The sequence below is a fragment of the Ostrea edulis genome, chromosome 3 (genome assembly GCF_947568905.1).
Source record: "Ostrea edulis chromosome 3, xbOstEdul1.1, whole genome shotgun sequence".
In the NCBI taxonomy this organism is placed as follows: domain Eukaryota; kingdom Metazoa; phylum Mollusca; class Bivalvia; order Ostreida; family Ostreidae; genus Ostrea; species Ostrea edulis.
Window position 1 is genome coordinate 23,144,132 of NC_079166.1, and position 18,431 is coordinate 23,162,562.

The following is an 18,431-nucleotide window of genomic DNA, read 5'->3' on the forward strand; positions in this document are numbered from 1 at the left end:
TATCTGGTGATTAGCCATCCAAAAATTACTTTGTTAAACACCACTCTGATTCCACGCACAAGTACTTTAAAGTTGAAATGAAAAATATGCTGGATTTCCTCATTGACAATATCTTCATGGTCTTTGGTGATCAGGTATTCCAACATTCTGTTGGAATCCTCATGGGTATATATTGTGCTTCTTTGTTAACTGACCTGTTTTTATATTCCTATAAAGCAGATTGTATTTAAAAACTTATATGTAAAAAGAAATAATCTCTTGTTGTGGACCTTCAATTTGACATTTAGATAAATCGACGACGTATTATCTATTAACAATAATAATTTTCATTCCTATGTCGAATCAATATAATTATCCCAGTGAACTCGAAATAAAAGACACCACAGAGTCGTCTTCTTCTACTTCATACTTAAATTTTTTATTGAAAGTAGACATTAACAGCAAACTAACAACCCATTATCATGACAAACGGGATGATTTCAACTTCTCCATCGTCAACTTCCCATATCTATGTAGCAATATTTCATTATCACCTGCATATGGTGTTTATATATCTCACCTGATTCGATACGCACGATCTTGCTCTGCGTATGGTCAGTTTTTAAATCAAAGAAGGTTACTGACAAAAAAGTTGATGGTACAAGGGTTTCGACAGTCTCGTTCAAAGTCAGCATGTCGCAAATTCTATGGTCGTCAACTGGTTTCCGTGTTTTTTATGATAATTAAGACAGACTACAATAAATCATTTCAAAACAGCTTAGGGGCAGATCCAGATTTTTTAAAAGTGGGGAGGTCCATGATTTATTTTGGTTTTCAAAGAGGTTCAAAAATGCGTTATTGTCACCCTGTTTTGCAAACTTTTCTCACGAAAATTGGGGAAGGGGGGTTCTGAACCCTCGACCCCCCTTATGGGTCCACCACCGTAGCACAGCAAAATTATGAAATATATTATCTGCAAGTTATTTCAAAATCATCCGTGTAACGGTGGCTTAAATATCTTAATGTTGGTGTCTTAATGTTGGTGTCTTCTATCAAATTCCTTAAAAATTGCGAATTAAGATAGAACTGCAGAGACAAAACTATATTGTTCAATTTTCTCTACAGCTAACAGTATTTACAGAATGGATCGTGGATCATGGAAGATTTATAATGTAAAACTGATACGGTACCAGTTTTGATGCACCAGATGCGCATTTCGACAAATAATGTATCTTGAAGCCGAAAGTTTGGAAATTCGAAATAACAATAAACTTGTAAGAGCTAAAAGGAAAACTAGAGTGCTAAAAAAGTGGAGCCAAATTCGTCAAAGGATCAGAGCTATGGATGAGGGAGATATAATCTTTAATTTTGAAACAAATTTCTAAATTGTATCCCAGAAATTAAATATACATCCGTATTTTTAAGCTAGTAACGAAGTACTTAGCTACTGGGCTGTAGAGACCCTCGGGGACTAACAGTCCACCAGCAGAGGCCTCGACCCAGGGGCCGTAATGTAAAACTTATATGGTACCAATGTCGATGCACCAGATGCGCATTTGGACAAATAATGTCTCTTCAGTGATGCTCAAGCCGAAATTTTGGAAATTCGAAATGACAATACACTTGTTAGAGCTAACAGGAAAACTAGAGTGCCAAAAACTGGAGCCAAATTCGTCAAAGGTAAGGTGAAGATAACGAACAGTGATCAATCTCATAACTCCTACAAGCAATACAAAATAGATAGTTGGGCAAACACGGACCCCTGTACACACCAGAGGTGGAATCATTTGCCTAGGAGGAGAAAGCATCCCCTGTTGACCGGTCACACCCGCCGTGAGCCCTATATCCTGATCAAGTAAGCGGAGTTATCCGCAGTTAAAATCAGAGTGCCAAGAACGGCTTGACAATCGGTATGAAACACGTCAGACAGCATTTGACCCAATGCGATGTTGTACTGACGAAGTAGATCGTTATAACGACTATAGAATTTGCGAAATACTGACTTCAATCGAGACTGTTGAAATCACTGTTCCATCAACTTGTTTGTCAGTAGCTTACCTTGATTTAAAAACTGACTATACGCAGAACAAGTTCTTGCATCTCGAATCAGTTGAGATCAGACTCATGAAAACCTTCTACCTTCACATTTACAGGAAAACGAAGCCATTCAGTAGACCTACGGTTACTGAAAGATAACTGAATGATATAGGTCTGCTATTCAGTAATTATTTCAGACCTTTCAGTTAACTTTCATTCAACTGAATGGTACCATTTTATGCGGTGATTCCAATTTCATTAGAACTCGTTTGACGTCTAGATATTCTTTGTAGGGAAGTCTGCTTACAAGGATAACAACACAATTCATAAGATGGACATTTTATCTAAGAATATCATACTATGTGTTGGTTTTTGTTTTGTTTTAAATATAAAACTAATCATTACCAAAACCTCTTACAAACGTCATGATTTACTATACACAGCGTAATAATTTTCCATCTTCCACAACTTGGAAAAATAATGTTTTAGACCTATTTTGCTTCAATACACAACCCATTACATTATAGTCAATATATTAGAATAACTCATGCTATAGTACCGATGGTCTTTCTCTCTGAAATGTTTTAACAACCAATAAGCAGTACATAGAGAAGAGAATAAATGTCACACACACCATTCCTATCGTGCCGTGGAGTAGACCAGATCTTCTGTCGTTTTTAAATTTAGTCCTCCCTAACATCTCTTCATCACAGAGAACGTCTAAAATAGTTAATACAGAAAATGGCATCTTCAATGTAAGATATTACAATAAAACGAACAATTAAATGAAAGATGGTCAATGAAACGTCATAGCTGTCATCAAAACACTGCTCAACGCTCGGTCATTCGCTAAAATATTATCACATCGCAATGTTTAAGGGATTTCAATTCGATCCATGGAAGAAAATAAGACGAGATAAACTAACGTGCACCGGACTACCAAAAAGAATTAAACTTCAATAAAATTTGCTAAAGATAGACAGAAGGAACCATTTGCAAATCCACTGTAGTGAGTAAGCGAGAATAATAGCAAATATATACATTTGTACATCATTATCAAAAAGTGGGGGTCAACCAATATACCCCACTCTGCATGTAAATTTGATGGACAATCAACGTTATCCAAAAGTAAGGGATAGCCTCCACTTTCCAATTCTGCGTGACTATTAATTCTTTTTAAAAGATTGTGAAAAGTCAAGCCCTTGTGGAAAAAATTCTGTGCACTGGGAAATAAATGTGAGATGTTAACATCGCTTGTTTTTAATGCCAACAAGCTTTGAATGTGAAACAGCATGGCTACTCAAATAAGAATAAACTTCCAATTACTAAAAATTGTATATGTATAAAGTATGGGGTTGCAATATCAATTCTTGGAGTGTATAATACAGGGATCCGCCTGCAACATGATATGCACATAAATGCATGGTGTAATCAAGAATAACAATGTATTTGGTAAAATGAAAAGTTTGAAATTTAGAGTGTCTTATCAGAATTCAGCTTTATATCCGGCGGATAACGCTTGTGATATTTTGATCAGTATGATTAATGATCGAATGAAAACAGATCAAGTACTTGCTGAATAGATTCTTTCCGAAATGATACCACATTCAAATTTTCTCTTCAGCCATATTATCTAGGGAAAACCACTTTCTGAACAGTCTATCCGCTCTGTCAACACCCAAAACATTACGTTGGTCCCCACATTTAATAATCATTTAATGAGGCCACCTTTCCTTTATCAACATATCAGTATTTAATGGAGCTTTCATGAACCGTTTCGTTCACTGATTCTTTTTTCTTTTTTGCAATGGAAACCAATGTTAACTATTTTGAACTTAACGAAGCTTTAATGAATCTTTAAAGATGCATATGCTCCAATTTTCATACTAATTTTATATAAAAATATTATTACTACGGTATTCTATGAATAAAAATACCTAAAAAACTCTATTAAACATGTATTCAAAAATCTATGGTTTTAAAGATATAAATGAAAATATTTTCAAAAGACAGTCTGTCTTTTTGAAACTCTGTCTCTCCGAAAGAAGCCGAATGCTGACCACGTGACCGTCTTATTAGCATATCGCGCGATAAACAAATCAAAAATGGCGGAAGACGAAGTAAGAGAAAAGAAAGCGAAAAAAAGAGGAGGGAGAGTAGCCACTCTGACAACATCAGAGAGAAAAAGAAGGAAGAAGGAGTACAACCAGAAACTGGCAGGAAGTAGAATTTACATTGGAGGAGCAATTGAGAAGTGGAAAAGTCTTCAACAACAGACGAAAACGAAGACGGACGAAGAAATGGCGACAATGTTGCTGGAACGGTAAAGAAATTATTGAGTCTTTCTCATACTTTTATATGTCTGTAAAATATGAAGTGGTGTAAAGGAAAAGTTTGCGGTATATTATATTATTATGTAGTCCTACCGTGTTTCATAACATGCGCGCTAAGCGAGAAAGGGGGACAAATGGCAAATTGCAATGTAAAATGTATCCCCGACCTCTTTGAAGTCAGCACTAAAAATTTGCTTTGAGTTGATGACCTTGATTTTCAATACTCGGGGTGGGTTGGGGGGGGGGTCACCCGTCGTACACACACATTTTGAAAAACGACAAGTCTTGCGATGACTGAATGCTCAACAATCAGCTGATAAGATGTTGATGGTGATTATTCATGATACAGTAATAATTTTTCAGATTTGAAAATGAAGCAGCGTTTAAAGAACCCCAGAGCGTCCACACCTCTATGACCATGAAAACTTCTACACCAGCAGCTTCTTCCATCATATCAAGATTAAAAAACAAAGAATATGACAGAACACCATCCATGTCAGAGATATCTGCTGATTCAGAACAGTGAGTTTCTTCTTAAAGACCCATCTCATGACCGTACGGTCAGTGAAAATGTAGGCGGAGCCTAATCTAAACAGATGTTATTTACCTGGAGTGGCCAGGGTCTACTAAGGTGTTAATTGCTATATCCCATGGCACTCAAAGAAATACACAGAGGCAGAACATGGTAGAAATCACCTGTCCATGCTTTTTTATAGTTTTGATATACACAGGACCTGTCTCAGTGACCTCTGCAGAGTTTCTGTGGTCATGGTGTTTGAATAATGGTTGTATTCCTAAGGGTAGCTGACACACATTTTACACCCACCCCTCTTTCTCTCTCTCTGTCATTGACTCAATGAATAATTTCTGTTATAAATATAGAGGTATCATAAATTGATGACATAAATTATTTCAATAGGTTACAAGTTTTAAAACTTATTGTGCAAATTATTGTTTAATTTCTGATTGTGTAATTTATAATACATGTACAGGTATATAAAGGGGGGAAATTACAATTATATTGAAATTGCATTGTTCAGGGGCCTTTTTAAAAACAATTGAATTACAAGAAAACAGCAGTTGTGGACAGGTCATTTGCTATCAAAACTCAGGTATACTGGGCTTCCTCAAGATCTAAAGAATGCCTGTAGATACTGGCTGTTATTGTTATCAAAACACCTCTCTGGGGGTAGCCCCAGACCACAGTGTCTGCAGATGTCACTCCACCTGAGATCTATTGTTAAATGTTTGATTGGCAGGCAGCTTACAATTTGGGGGTGTCAAATTAAAATTGGGTCTTTAAATTTTTATAAGATATTTGAATCTGCATTGTTCTGGTGATCACCATTTAGATACACAAGTATCTGAAATGTCCCATCAGACAGAGTTTGAATTCATTGTAATTTTTTATTTTCCTTCACTGTTGTACATCTTCCATAGTGCCCAACTATTACATAAACAATGTAATGAAATTACCTCCTTTACTTTGAGGAATTAATTAATCAAATTAACAATTATATTCAATGTTAGTAGTTTCAAAAATTTATTATAAAAAAAATATCATACAAGTAATTTGGCAATTAGATTTTATCCTGATGAGATTTTTTTACCTGGGTTTTGTAACTTTGGAGTGCAGTAAACAGTTTACAACACCTGTCATCCCTGACTTTGTTGTTTCAAATAAGTTTTGGGGTTTGGTATTGTTTTGTTCAGAGTACTGTTAATTGTCAGTGTGTCCCTAAATGAACAGATTGAATCAATCATTCCTCACTTGAGGGCATATGCTGCCCATCCAGGTAAGGTGACCCAAGTGTCCATGAGTAGTTATTTTAGCAATTAACAAATATGGACAGAGTATTTATTTGAGGACAATGATACACAAATAACAGATATGTGATATATCCTTTATAATACAGTGTATGTATTTTAAATTCTTATACATACTGAGTAGTTTATTCCATTCATCCATAAGTTTTTGTAGAATAACAAACAAGGTAGATTGTAAATTATTCAAAAGTAATTGAAATATAATTGGAATTATATGATATCTTTCAAAGTTATTAATTTTAAAAATTACGATTACCTGTAAATGAACAAATGCTCAATGAACATTTCTACCAATACACAATTTCCGAGTTGCCCAATAGTTCTTTCCCTTTGTGGGTACAATTGCTTATCACTGCCTTCATAATTTGCCTAAAGGCCGATTATCAGACATTATGCAACCACCCAAACTGCTGGGACACACACTATTAGTAAGTTTATTAGTATTTGATAATAAAATAGCTCAACAAAAATCGATAATAACCATTTTTCTTTGATTAAAAATTGCTCGTGCAGAGGAGGAAATAAAAAAATGATTTCATGTTTAATTGATGACCTAATTCAAACAAATAGTGTTCTTGATATGGTCAGTTAATGTATAACAACTGCTGATATAAACAAAATTTACACTTTCATTACTTTTATCCGTATTTACATAGCTACTCAGCACTGTCTATAGTGTATGTATACATCTTGTACCCACTCAAGCGTTCAACAGAACACTGAACGTACCTCCATCACAAAAGAGCTGATATCTCGGAAGTTGTGTATTACATTTACTGTTTTTTCAATGACCTCATTCTTAATCTTGGCATGGTTCAGATAAGCAAAATTTCTTTCATTGTAGAGAACCTATGTCAGGAGTGGAGGAATTGCAAGTTTCCGGTCCTGAAGATCCAGGGTATGAACAGTATTTTTTCTTTAATGAATTCAATACATACCATAGAAAATAATTCATATCTTGTGTTTTTATTCAACTTTTACCTTCAGTACTTCATATTCTTTTTTTCCCACTAGTACTAGAAAAAAGATTACAAATATGAAACCTACTGCAGAAGCTACACCATCTAGCCGTTCTCGGAAACCAAAGAAGTGGTCAGATTCATTTTGTGATCCTTTGAAGTAAGAATTTTGTGCATCCACTATTAGATATATAAAATATAATGAAGTATACATTATGCATACTACATCTTTTTACATTACTTCAACTTTGTGGACTAAGACTGAATACTTTTATATTGAATAAAACTCTTCCTGTGAAGAAATTACCCTATTTACTCTTAAATGCTGGGTTTGCACATTGTTAAATTTTATACTTCAAGTCTTGAATGTTGTACGAACATATATGAAAGTATATGAAACTTAGAGAAGTATATTTAATTTGTTTACATATATGAACCCCCACCCCCAAAGTCTTAAGTGTGCCATGTGCATGAATAGAACACATCTTGTATGTTGTAGCTTGTCCATTGACATCTCAGTACAAGACTCAGATTTAGAGGCAGTAGACTCAGAAGAGGATGACCCAAACTACCAGCCAAGTTTTGATGTCACAGCTATTCTGTAAGTATATGACAGTTTTCACATTAGGTTCATAATTTTAATTTACACCCATGATATGTAAATATTTATTTATTTATTAGATGAAATGAACTTTTCTGATCACTTTTGTTTGTCCATCTTTTCAGAAACTTTGCTCATAACTTGCTCATAACTTGAATAGTTAGTGATAGGATTTCATATTTCATATGCACATTCCCTGTGAATAGGTACCAAAGTTCTTTACCAATTTATCTGGACCTTAGAGTTTAAACTACTTTTAAGAAAACTTAACCAAATCAATATTTTCTGACCTTAGGACTTTTGTATTTTGTATATAGATTTTTTATGGCAAGATCTTTCAGGTGATACCATATTTGACCTTTTGACCTTGGAGTTTAACTTTTTAACAACCTGATCTACTCAATAACATCTGAGTTATTTTGTTAAACTTTCATATTTTTATATAGATTTGTGGTAAGACCCATAATTTCTCACCACGATCTATGACCTTGACCTCTAGAACAGCAAGGTCATGCTAATCATATTAATGAGACAGCTAAAGGACATACAAGAAACTCTAAAAAATGTAATACACAAAAATTAAGATTTAGAATTTATTTCATAAATAAGCTAAGACTTCCCAATGACATATTGAATATCCTCTATCTATTGAACATGTATTTGATATTGGAAAGACATGAATAAATGTTTCTTTAGAGTGTTATTTACATGAAATTAATTTATGTGTTAGACCAGATGATGTGAACAGTATGGCAGAAGATGTAGCCTATGAAGAGGTTGAGTTTGGGTTTGAGTTGCCTGGTAATGATGGTCAACTAGAAGGTCCAGATATTGAGATGGGAGTTCTTCCAGGCGTCCACAGAGTGTCCACAGAGGGAGAATGCAGAGATTTGACTACGGCTTTGAAATGTATTGCATTCGTTGATCAGATAAAGGAGTTGACCAAGATACATGTACCACGATGCACAGAACAATCATGCAATAAACCTACACAGATGAAGGAGTCTTATGTTGGATCTGCATTGCACTTGAAATGGGTATTTATCAGTAATATTTTAGCTTTTAGTATTATTTAGCATATAAATGGAATTTGTTACTTGATCATATCAGTATTAAAAGATACATTTTTGTAAAGGAAATCTTAATTAGTTTTGGTTATTCATTGATTTTGTTACACACTGGACATTGGCAGTATATTCATTATTAAATGTATTTTTAGATTTGTGAAGAAGGCCATGTAAGTCACCACTGGTGTTCACAGCCTCAGTTAAACCGACGGCTACATAGTGGAGACTTCCTAATTTGTGGTTCCATCCTGACCTCTGGAAATAATTATGGAAAATTGGCATTGTGGGCAGAGATGTTAAAACTGAAATTTCCCTCTGCAGACCAGTTTCATAGGATTTGCAGTACATATGTTATCCCAACCATTGACAAATTCTGGAGTGATCATCGTCAAGAGCTGTTGAATGACTTCAAGGACAAAGAAGTTGTAGTTTTAGGTAAGAGTTTTCAAATTTCAATTGCCATTCATTTCTTATCGAATGTCTGTGTATTTGTTTATACAACCCCTTTGGCTTGTACCTTTTTCAGGTGATGGCAGAAATGATTCACCAGGCCATTGTGCACAGTATTGTTCATACACGTTAATGGACAACGAGACCAAAAAAATCCTGACCATTGAACCCCTAGATAAAAGGATGACTGATAGGAAGTCTGTCAACATGGAAAAAGCAGGATTTCAAATCGCCCTCAACGACCTGTTAGAAAAAGATATAAAGGTGGTAGAGGTGGTTACTGATGCACACCTGGGAATTGGTTCAGTAATGAGTAAGTATTTCATATAAATTTTCTCTATGGACTAGCAATTGATAAAATGTAAATGATTCTCTTTTCATAGCATTTACAACTTTTATTTCTATTTTCAGAGAAAGATTACCCAAATATACACCATTCCCATGATATATGGCATGTGGCAAAGAATTTGGGGAAGAAGATTTTGAAGGTTAGTAAATATAATGTTTTGGTGAGAGATTAATTATCTTATTTCATAGTGATTCTCAAAATCATGAACAGTTTTAATCAGTAATTCATATTTTAGGTGGCTCAGAAGAAGGGGAATAATATATTATTGGATTGGTGTAAAGACATCATTAACCACTTTTGGTTTTCATGTCGTCGTGCAGAGTCGTATGAGGAATTCATGGTAAGACATATTGTGGAAAGTTAATGCACATGTATTTGTCAATATTACAATTGAAGAAGCAAGTTCAATGTATACAAATTTGCATGGACTTTTTCCATTGGAAAAAGCAAACTTCTTCATGTACTGCATATCAGTGTGTGCATTTTATTTCCAGGGCATATGGCGAAGTGTATTGCACCACATTACAGACACACATGAGTGGATTCTATCTCATGGGGGTGTTAACCACTGTCTTCATGGAGAATTAGGTGAAGAGGAAAGGACAAAACCATGGTTGTCACCGACGAAGCATGCCCATGTATTAAAAGACCTAGCAGCTGTGGTGTTAAACAAAAGACTTTTGAACAATGTTGGATACTATTTGAGATTCAGGTAAAATGGAGTAATGAAATAATAGAATAGACTATTTTCTGTCTAAATAATTTGCTTGGGTTGCTTGAAAGGAGGGGGCATATTGGTTTGCATTTACTGGTCACTCAGTAGATGAGGTATTGTAAATACTGTACTGTTTTCCCCACTATTTATGCTTCTGTAGACAAGGTGTTTTTTTTGTAAAGGTGGTCCTCTGTTGTTTAAACAAGTATTGACTGCACAGGTCCTTGAAGATGACCTTAAAACCACTAAGTGTGGCATGCTAAAGAACTCTCACTGCTCAATGGCCGTAAGTGCTGAGCATAGGCCTAAATTTTGCAGCCCTTCACCAGTATTGATGACTCCTCCATATGGGAGAAAATTTCTTGAGAGGGATGTTGAACAAGATACAATCAATCAACAGTTGGGTTTCTGGATAATAACTCCAAAAATTTACAATCTAATAAAATGAAACTTTGATATATTGTTGGGTACCAGGTAAGGAAGAGCCCTATTGATTTTGGAGAAAAATGGTCAAAGGTCATGGTCACAGTGACCGAAAAAAGAATAAAAATTTCAGAAAGATTTGGTTTCCGGATGACAACTCAGAAAGTTTAAATCCGAATCAAATGATACTTTAAGATATTATTATGTACCAAGTAAGGAAGACCCCTATTTACTTTGGAGAAAACAGATCAAAGGTAAAGGTCACAGTGACCGAAAATAGATTTAAAATTTCAACAACAAAAATGGTTTCCGAAGGATAACTCGAAAGTTGTTAATTTGAATGAAATGAAACTTGGATATAGTGTTGGATACCAGCAAAGCAAGACCACTAGTTTTTTGGGAGAAAAAAGGTCGAGGTCACAGTTACCGAAAATAGATTGAAATTTCAGACAAATATGGTTTCTGGACAGTAACTCGAAAACTTTAAAACTGAAATCAGTTCTTCACAATTGTAAATATGCCACATCATTCCTGACTTTACAATATCCCATGCAACTCGACTCATGCACCCCTGGGTGCATATATTGATTTTTAACTTATCGATAAGTAGTCTGCTATTCCAATTTTCAAATTTTGGTATGAAGCAATTTCTGTAGGAGGAATGTAAATTTCAGCCTGTGGGCCTCTTGTCTAAAAATGTATCAATGGTACATGCATGTTGATGACGAACATTGTTATTACATGAGAGTTCAATTTCAGAAGTACAGCTGAACTGGAAGGATTCCATCAGCACATTCTGATGTACTGTTCAAAACGACACGCCTATACCCCACCAGTCTATCGTGCCAGAAACAGACTTGCAGCACTGGATCACAATATGAACTCAGACCGTCCAGTGCAGAAAAACAAAGATGGAAAAATAAGGTAATCTTAGGGATGTACAAGTATCCGGTCTGTCAAAAAAAAGGGGGGGGGGCGTACCACTATGGTATACTGTTGTCTGTCTGTTCAGACATTGTAGGTAAATTGTAGAATGAACCATAAGCTCCAGGATCTTTCAACTTGGTACATTTGATCATCTTGAGGAGAGGAAGATTTCCATTGTTTTTCAAGGTCAAGGTCGTATAAGTTGATAGGAGAATCTTGTAAGCAGGATACAGACTACACCGTTGGGGCTAGGACCATCAAACACGATATACATACACCTTATGCAGAGGATGTCTATTATTCCTCAAGGTCAACGTTATGGTTTCACTTAGTAGAAAAACTTTGTTTTCATTTTCCAAAATTTGGTCAGAACCTCCCTCTCAGAGAAATACAAAATTGTTCACATTTTAACATGATTGATGCACTGTGACCTACTTTAGGGATTAAGTAGGTTTAAAGAGTGTTATGGATTTCTTCTTGTCTTACATACAAATATTGCACTGAAGGTCCAATAGACGTATATTGTACTGTTTGCTGTACGCCTTGTTTATGAGATCATTGATGCAATATGAATTGATTGAATGATTACAACAATGTTTTATTATACCAAATACATGATGTTGAGCATTCTCTAATTATGTGACTTTTTTATTTAATAGGTACCATCGTGTATTTAATAAAAAAAAAAGTGGGAGATGGACAGTGCATGCCATGAGGGAAAGGAAAAAATATGAGTATATGTCATCTCTATTGTGCGATGCTGTAAAATTGAGGATTAATGACAGAGTGGGCATGAAAAAAACTGTGTTGGCACCAGATGATCCCAGATTAATTGCAAAACATCTGGCACCCGTAGAAACACCTCCAACTGAAGAACTTGTGTTGCAGCAGAAATCACGATTTTGAACTGCCACGGAAATTAAATGTGAATTTTATATTGTAAAGAAATGTGAAATTATACTTAGTATAGTACATGTATTGCAGCAATATCTAATTGAAATTATATCATGTAAAATCTACATCTGTCTCAATCTTGTAACAAACCCATTTTACACATTGCAACTTTTCTGATCACATGTTGTCCATCTTCCTTGTAAACTTTACTCTAGACCAATATATGGGGATTTACATTAGTTCAAATGAAAGGCCCTGTCCACCCCTGAAGAACTAATGGGATAGAAAAAATGAAACTTGGGTAAAACCACCTTGACATTGTTTACATTCTATGATGTTTAAATCGGATCAAAGTTTTCCCCAAGTATATTTAGGATATAATTTCTTTGGATTGCCAAACGAGTTGTTTATCACTATGAAAAAAAAATAACCAGTTCTATTTCTTTTCAACCAATGGGGGTAGGGGTTTGATTCATGTACTTTACATGTATATGCCTCATGAGTAGGCCTTTCATTCTTATCTTCAAAGAAATGGGGCATACTGCTTTGCACCTGGCGGTTGGTCAGTAGATCACGTTGGCTCAAAATCATGAGAACCATTCAATTGATCGTTATGATATTTCGTGTGTGGGTTGGTTATGAGAGAAGGACCCCTATTGTTTATCAGGTCAAGGGTCAATCTACCCTGAACATAAGAAGACACTGTTCACTCAATATCTTGAGAACGCTTTGCTTGACAGACATCAAACGTAGTACACTGTTACATCTTCAGGAGAAGATAACCCCTATTGATTTTGAGGTCACATGGTCAAACTGGACTTGGGAATATATTGTTCACTCATGTGAGAATCCTTTGCTCAACAGACATCAAAATTTGTACATCTTCAGAAGATGACCCCTAATGATTTGAGGTCAAACTGGACATAGTAATATATTGTCTCCTATATTTTCAGAATTATTTGTTTGATCGACACCAAACTTGGTACAGCATACGGAGCACATAACCCCTATTGAATTTTAGGTCATGTGGTCAATCCACTCCTGGCATAGGAAAACATTGCTCATTATTTTGAATTGGTGATACTATCAATAAAATGATGCATGTGTATAACCCTTTCCAATTTTGCACCATTGGGGCATATGAGTTTTACAAACATCTCTGGTGTTTGAAGACTTCATCTAGTGACCTAATATTCAATACTGCATATTTGATATTTCCATGGGAGATAGGGCTTTGATACTTCAAATAAAAAGTGCTACTGACCAGACCTTTATTTTGGTACCAAGGCCTTTGACCTTGCGGCCATGGACTTCTACCCACTTTTGACTCAAAGGAAATACAAGTAGTCATTTGCCACCCCCTGTTGAGGTTTGTCTTCTCAAGGAAAGCAAGGCCTATAATAGGCAAGCAGTTTTAGGTAGTGCAGATGACATGATCACTTTGTTTAGTCAAAGGTCAAAAGTTACCAAGACTTATGATTTGTATAACATTTCAGAAACGGGATGATTATGCTTGGAGCATTCATACTATGAGAGGATAATGAAAATGGTCATAAAACAATGTCATACCTTGCCTGTCAACTTCATTGATTAATTAACATTTACATTGTAACAACACCAAAATTTAAAAGACCTAGAAAATTTATTCTTGTTACAACAATTTCTTCAATCTTTTACCACAACAGATTATTGATAAAGATATGAACAATGTGTAAAAAATCAAAAGTGACTGATAATAGTTCCATTTTACTAAGATATAGGTAAATTTTTAAACATGGCTACGAGGATGTAAAAATATTTCAACTTCATAGTTGCAATACCAAAAAAAAAAAAATCTAGGATATTTATAGAGAATAACAATATTGGACTAGCAGTATTAAAATAATATACAACTGGCTATCATAATTTTAAGGTTAGTATATATACAATTACATTTACAAACACATATATATATATATATATATATATATTATATTTGGCTATGTACATTTATATTCGCCCTGCAACAAATCCAGTGTATTGACCAAAAGGGTCAGGAAACTTGTCTCTAATAGACCAAACCGCGCAGGATGGAATGACCCGTCTGTCCCCTGCACCTAGTCTGCCATAGGTCCACAAGATATACTGTCGGTACGCTTGGTGACGGTTGCCTTTTCTCTCGTCCACTTCATCATTGAAGACCAAAATGTCTCTCCTATATAGTCTGGCAAGGGCTAGCACAGCTTCATCGAGAATTAGCACCGAGAAGTCCTATAGAAGAAATTACATGTAGTTCTTTAGAATCTTTTTAGAAACATCGGTGTGATAAAGATGTGTTGTGTTGTAATGTGGTATGAAAATTATATTTCTAATTATCTCATGAGGAAGTAAATTGAAAGCAATATATATGTGAACTGACCAATACAAAACTCAGCAATGATACAATCCATCTTCAAAATTCTTGTATACAATTTTAAAAAAAACAAAAAACTAAAAATGTTTACAAAGTATGTACTCTAATGATCACACATCTTACTGGTAAAAGAGTTATGCATTGCTCTTTCCCACAGCACACTTTCTCCCTTTCTGTTGGCATCTGCCGGCAATTTCCACAAACACACCAGTTTGGGCAAGTCCCGCCAGGTTGTGGGTGGTAGCCCCCTTGTTGGGTAGGAGGATGCATGATATCGTGAACTAGACCAGGTTGTTTTTCTGCCATCGTTAGGCACAGTTCTCGAAGTTCATCCACCTCCATAATTGAAATGTGTTCCTACAATATAAATCATACATAAATGTGTAGATCTAATAGGGTATATGGCAATGTCATTTTTTCAGTAACTTGTATATTATTGTGTACAAATCTATTTTGCATATGTTTGTTGCTTACCCGTAAAACTTCACTCCTTCTATTGATTTGATCAAGGGCAACTTCATCTCTTGATGGTCCTCCTCCTCTACCTCTTCCCCTGCCTCCTCTACCTCTCCCCCTGCCTCCTCTGCCTCTTCCTCGAACACCTCTCCCCCTTCCACGGTTTCTGCCCCTACCTCTCACTTGACCTTGAACATCTATCTCTTCATCACTGCTCTGTATAGTTGTGGTACTAGAACTCTCCTGAAAATTGGCAAAAAGAGCCCATGTGATTATTATTTATTGGGTTGAGATAATAGGTGGGGTGAGGATTGTAAGGACAATGCTATAGAATTAGGTGGATAACAAGTGATTTTGAATCTCCCATTCTACTATCACAAATTGGGCACATGGGTTTTAATGTGTATGTTGCTGGGAAGGGGTCATCCGGAAGAGAAGTAGTTTCTTTAAAAATATTTTAATCAATGAATGCCCATACTTCACTAAATAATTTTTATTCAAAACTTTCCAACTTGCTTTAGACCCATTTTATTATACATGTACAACTGTCATTAGGTATGGGGGGGGGGGGGGGTATATATCTTTCATATATCCAAACATAACAAATGATGGCTATTTTCGAAAACGTATCCCCTCCCCCAATTATACGTGCCTGTGTCTCTAATTAATCAGACTAAAATCTGTAAAGTTCTAAAAATAAAATATAAACAAACAAGCGTGGCAAGACGTATGACAGACGCTATTTTTGGTAGAAGAGTTCAAGTCATTCATTTTGGATATTTTCAACCAATTCTTGGATATGTGCATATCTAATTAATAATTAGTGTTTTGCACATGATCTACTAAAACTAATTTAATCGGAATGGTTCTTATTCCAATATATACAAAAGATTACTCAAAGTGAAATAACGTCAATACTTACCGACGCCATTGTTTTCTCTGTAATCACGTGTTTAAAAGGCGCGCGCTATGCATACATTATGCAAATAGGTTAACCGAAGATTTCCGAGAGTTAAATATTGGTCAGAAATGAAGAACTTATTGTGACCAATTTCTTTCTTTCGGGATGAAATCAATTAGTTTACGCTACATAACTTGTTATAAACCGCCATTATAGATACACTAACTATGTTACTTTGGAAAGGAAAAAAAATTGATTACGAGTACGTATGTACCTTTAAGTATTAATACGATTTAGTCCAGGATGTTTGTTATAGTAAATCAAAATTCTTTTTTTTTTTTACCCCGTTAGATGGAAAAATGACATTGTTGGTGAAGAAATTCATCAGAAGTACACATACAATGTATATCTCAATTAAAAACGTATTAAGCAAAACTGCATATCCTTACAACCAAATATATTATCACAGAGACTTTTGTCACATTTACATTCCATTTGACAATCAGCGCCGTAATTAGGATACCGGCAAGGTAGACTACAGGACGGTCCATAAAACCCATGTGGACAACCATTTCCTAGATCTGGAAATATATGTTTTGTATTTATTATGTTAAAGTCTCTCTCTCTCTCTCTCTCTCTCTCTCTCTCTCTCTCTCTGACACACACACACACACACATACATGCACACATACTTTCGAAATGTTGATGTTTCCTCCAAACAATTTAGTAAGTTAGAAATATTTGGTGGCATATTTACATCATCGAAACCTTCCAGCGGTTGAGTGATAAATCCCTAAATTCAAATGAAATAAGCGATGTGTGATTAGGAAGTATTGAAAGATCTCTCTAGTTACTTATAAGTAATTGCCTAGTGATAGATAAAATACCTTTATTTACTTTGGGACATCCATAAACATGATGACACTCGGTTGAGTTACACGCGCATATAGACTGGCAGTAGGCACCATACTTTGGAAATGGGCATCCATGGATTTCATTAGCTGACGCCCTGATGTCGTGAAAATAAACAAAGAAACACAGATCGTTACTAATTACAAAGCATTAATCATACCATTAGTGAAATCAAAATATGGCATTCTAAAGAATAATTAGACATGACACGAAAATATTTCTTACCCATAGGAAGAGGCAGTTATGGAATATATGAGGACAAGAATGAATCATGCAATCATCATTCATTTCGTGTTCTCTGATTATGAACTTCTTTCCAGAGTGACGGAAATGACGCCCCTGACTGAAAATTATATTAATTCATTTCCTTCCGTAATATATGACAATTAGCTGTTAAATAGATATATTGGAAAATGATCTCTCGAGTTTTTTTTTTGTTTTTTTTTTTTTTTTTTTTTTTTAGATGGTAGAAAATTCAAGGAATCCTATTTTTTCATTCAGCGAGATAACTTTGTTATGAATTCTGTCAACGATTACGCCAGATGATAAACTAAATATGAAAGGAAATACATTGATATATTATCAGAGTGGATAAAAAAGTAAAGAAGAAATATTGAAAGTTCGTATTATAGAACTAAAATACGAATCACCTACCCTTCTGCGATTCTATAACTAAAACAGATTAATTTTAAAGCGTACATGCAGTGCTTTAGGCTATCCCGTTTCAAGAGAATTAGATGCGCTACACGATCATTAACTAAGTGAAATATGGACTTTAAACATGATTATGAAAAGAAATATAACATCGAGTGTTTTGTCAGCAGTTTGCCTCATTTCAAAGATTGATTATACATAGAACATATTCCTGCATATCTAATCAGTTGGGTAGAATAAACATACGCGGATGATATCGGAACAAAGTTTTATAAACATTTGGAGTATGGGATAAAAAGATTGCAATTCAATCTATTTGTTATTAAGTCAAATGCTGTACAACATTATCATATCAATAGGTATACAATTCTTTACAAACCGAATTTTACTACCGATTACTTCATTTACCTGATCAAGACATAGGATCACAACGGATGTGAACGATTACCAGATCGTGCTTACTAATCCTTCCTGAATAGGGAATGTAGAGTATGAATTGGATTACCAAATGGGGAAGGATAGAAAATGTCTTTTGAAAAAGATTTGTAAGCATGG

The 18,431-nt window shown here is 35.0% G+C and overlaps 2 protein-coding genes across 3 annotated transcripts; one reads left to right on the forward strand and one right to left on the reverse strand.

The window, feature by feature from the left end:
- The first annotated feature begins 9,423 nt into the window (after positions 1 to 9,423).
- Positions 9,424 to 12,686, forward strand: LOC125667203 (uncharacterized). Of its 2 annotated transcripts, none has more exons than XM_056157578.1 (6): positions 9,424 to 9,566; positions 9,665 to 9,741; positions 9,838 to 9,942; positions 10,097 to 10,314; positions 11,500 to 11,664; positions 12,327 to 12,686. In XM_056157578.1, exons 1-6 carry the CDS (start codon positions 9,437 to 9,439, stop codon positions 12,571 to 12,573), a joined length of 942 nt encoding a protein of 313 aa, XP_056013553.1. In that variant the 5' UTR covers positions 9,424 to 9,436; the 3' UTR covers positions 12,574 to 12,686. The 2 variants fall into 2 exon arrangements, with proteins under 2 accessions (XP_056013553.1, XP_056013554.1); XM_056157579.1 differs by having other exon boundaries at positions 11,520 to 11,664; positions 12,327 to 12,465.
- A 1,498-nt stretch (positions 12,687 to 14,184) lies between these two features.
- On the reverse strand, positions 14,185 to 16,585 carry LOC125678786 (P2X purinoceptor 7-like). The gene is made up of 3 exons (XM_056157589.1): positions 15,428 to 16,585; positions 15,077 to 15,310; positions 14,185 to 14,811 (listed from the first exon to the last, which is right to left on the reverse strand). The coding sequence occupies exons 2-3, from the start codon at positions 15,293 to 15,295 to the stop codon at positions 14,551 to 14,553; spliced, it is 480 nt and encodes a 159-aa protein (XP_056013564.1). The 5' UTR covers positions 15,296 to 15,310; positions 15,428 to 16,585; the 3' UTR covers positions 14,185 to 14,550.
- Positions 16,586 to 18,431: the final 1,846 nt, after the last annotated feature.